General features: G+C 43.7%; 1 protein-coding gene across 1 annotated transcript in view; it reads left to right on the top strand.

The window, feature by feature from the left end:
• Window positions 1-1,145: 1,145 nt before the first annotated feature.
• Window positions 1,146-2,761, top strand: part of cdc42bpb (CDC42 binding protein kinase beta (DMPK-like)) — a gene marked incomplete at its 3' end in the record, with an annotated part of 53,162 nt that continues 51,546 nt past the window's right edge. The window contains 1 exon segment of the mRNA XM_014023881.1: window positions 1,146-1,855. Within this exon segment, the coding sequence (XP_013879335.1) occupies window positions 1,687-1,855 (169 nt within the window).

Genomic DNA, 2,761 nt, shown 5'->3' with positions numbered 1-2,761 from the left:
TAATTAAATAAATAAAAAAGATGAAAAACACGTTCATAAAAGAAAAAAAACAGGATCATGGTTAAAAACATCTAATATTGGTTTAAAATATACATACTTTATTTGTTTTGTTAAAGCCATGGAAATGAAATAAAATGCATTTATCCAGTCAACAGGAAAAAATAAATTAAAGTAGAAATTAAAAAAGTACTAAATGAAATAAAAATTCTGAAAAACAGTTTTTAAATAGTAAAAATAATTGTAGACAAAACTATTTAGCAACATCACAAGTAAATTTGAGGCAGTCCAATTAATTTGTATTATTCAACAAATACAACAAAGTGCACACACACTAAATAGTATTTATACATAAAATATAAAATATACTGATTTATTCAGATCTGACCAGTACTTTGTGATACCATGATTTAGTGTTTTATTGGAAGCTTTAAAAAAAGGAAGAACAACTTTCTTTGTTAACTAATTACTTGAGATAATGTCACATTGAAGTCACTCCCAGCTCCTGTCAATCAGATAATGACGTCATGTATCTGGAGCATTTCCGGTGCAGGAGGGCGGGGCATGCGTGTTCCTACGGGAGAGACACCACAAGTGAGTCAAATACCGATAAACAACAAACCTCACTTCCGGTTACACAGCTCATCCCTTCAAACTAAAAGCCTACTAAAATTATTTTTCCTTTTAAACTCTTGTACTGATAAAGAATTTCATGTCAACCTTTGTTTTCTAAATATTTAATTAAGAACTCTAAAATTAAATTGTACATCAAGTACAGTTCAACACTGTTTCTGTGACATATTATTCTACGGTGTACGTCGACAAAATGAAATTAAACACTTCATATGTATCTTTAATTAAAAAATAACTCGAGCATATCCTTGCAGAAAAGTTTTAGTTCATATTTTAAACATTTTTCTGTCTGAAAGTTTTTTAGTGTTTCTTGAGATGGTGTTTTTTCATCTCGTGTTTTGAATTTTTCATTGTTTTATTTTATTATGAAACAGTTTCTGTGTGTTTGTGGATCTTAGTCCATTTATTTTGTGTTTATTTGCTGTTTCATTACGAGAATGTGCTTGGCTGGTCTTTTATTGTGAAGGTGCTTCACCGGAAGCTGTATTTTCTATGTTCAGCTTCTTCTGGATGATCCGACCTGGATTCAGCCATATTCCCAGTGCTCAGCCACACCGGCAGGCGCTTCAAATACTCCAAAAAAACCCGCCTGTAGTTCACCGGAGCGCTGCCTCCCGGTTCCGGTCGACGTTTCGAGTCTAACCGAGCCGGTTTCTGATCACCTCGGAGCTTTTCCCGGCCTGATAAACCGAGCTGCCAACATGAAGCAGCGACCGTCAGCCTGAGCGAGTCGACGCTCCTCCCGACGTCCCGATTTCCGAGAGGAAAGTCCAGATTTAGCGGATTAAAGCCGATGCGGAGGGTGGACAGACACGGGCCTACAGGCTGTTCCGAGCGACGGTAACCAGCGGAGACGGTCACACTCACCGGACATCCCGGCGGCTCAAAATGTCGGGAATGTTTTCGCGGAGCTAACGCGCTAGCTTAGCTGCTCGTAGCGGACTCGGCAGCAGGAAGCGGAGCCTCGGCGGCGGCGGCGGCGGCGCACACTCGGGCAGGGGCGGGCTGGTGGTGAGAGTTTCCACGGGACTACGGGCCATCCTCCGCCGGGTCACGATGTCTGCTCAGGAGCGTCTGAAGCGGCTGGAGGAGCTGCTGCTGGAGCAGAAGGAGGCTGGATGTCTGAGCGTGGAGGCGCTGCTGGACCTGCTGCTCTGCTTCTACACCGAGTGCACCAACTCCCCGTTAAAGAGGGAGAAGCACATCACCGACTTCCTGGAGTGGGGTAAGAACCAGAACCAGGTGTCTTAACAGAACCCTCTACACACATGATTTACCAAGACCCCTTCGGGGTCTCCCTCTGTTACCCAAAGAAGGGGGTCAGTTTGAGGCTCTGTGGTTCTGGAAAGACCCTGTCTGTGTTTAGAGCCTTATTTGTCAAAGTGGTCCAGGAAGGTGTAAGTYCTCAGAGGTTCTCACAGACCTTCCAGGCAGAAGAATTTTTGAGTGTAATTAAAGCAGGACCCACCCACTGTGGGTGTGATCCTGGGGGGAAAGGAGGGGTTCGTGGGTTCAGCGGGGGAACCGCAGAACTTCATAACTCAGTTTCTAATAATATATTTAAATTTGTTTTGACCGCAGAGGCTTTAGAGGGTTTTGGGAAGTTCTTTTAATGAGGATCCAGGGTCGTTGAGAAATGTCAAGGGGCCTCCAGGGGAGGTTCCAGGACTCAGGGTGGGGTTCAGAGGTGTCTCCTGCTGTGGATCTGACGTCTAAAGGGTTATTTTCGTCCAAGGACTCCTTAGAGGTTCTCGAAAGTCTTCAAGGAGCATCAATGAGTCCACGTTCAGGTCGTGTCTGATGGATGGAGGAGGTGTTTCCAGGATCGTGGTTCTGGTTTCAGTGCAGAGTACTGAGACCGCAGCTGCTCTGTGGCCCAGTTTGGCCCAGTTTGTCCTGGTTCAGTCTGTCCCTGTTTAGGAGTCTGTCCTGATTTAACGTGGCCTGGATCCAGCAGCTGCTTAAGTCCTGGATGATTCTGCTCCTCTGATGGTCCGACTCAGATCAGGATCCGACAGAAACTGTAAATCTGAATTAAATTCARTGTCAACGAAGAAGATTTTAGTGTCATATTGTTGTTGGAAAAATGGACAGATGTCCTCCACAGAAACTATATATATATATATATATA

Source organism: Austrofundulus limnaeus, unplaced genomic scaffold (assembly GCF_001266775.1).
Source record: "Austrofundulus limnaeus strain Quisiro unplaced genomic scaffold, Austrofundulus_limnaeus-1.0 Scaffold394, whole genome shotgun sequence".
In the NCBI taxonomy this organism is placed as follows: Eukaryota; Metazoa; Chordata; class Actinopteri; order Cyprinodontiformes; family Rivulidae; genus Austrofundulus; species Austrofundulus limnaeus.
The sequence above is the reverse complement of the archived record's forward strand: the minus strand, read 5'-3'. Positions and strand labels throughout refer to the sequence as shown.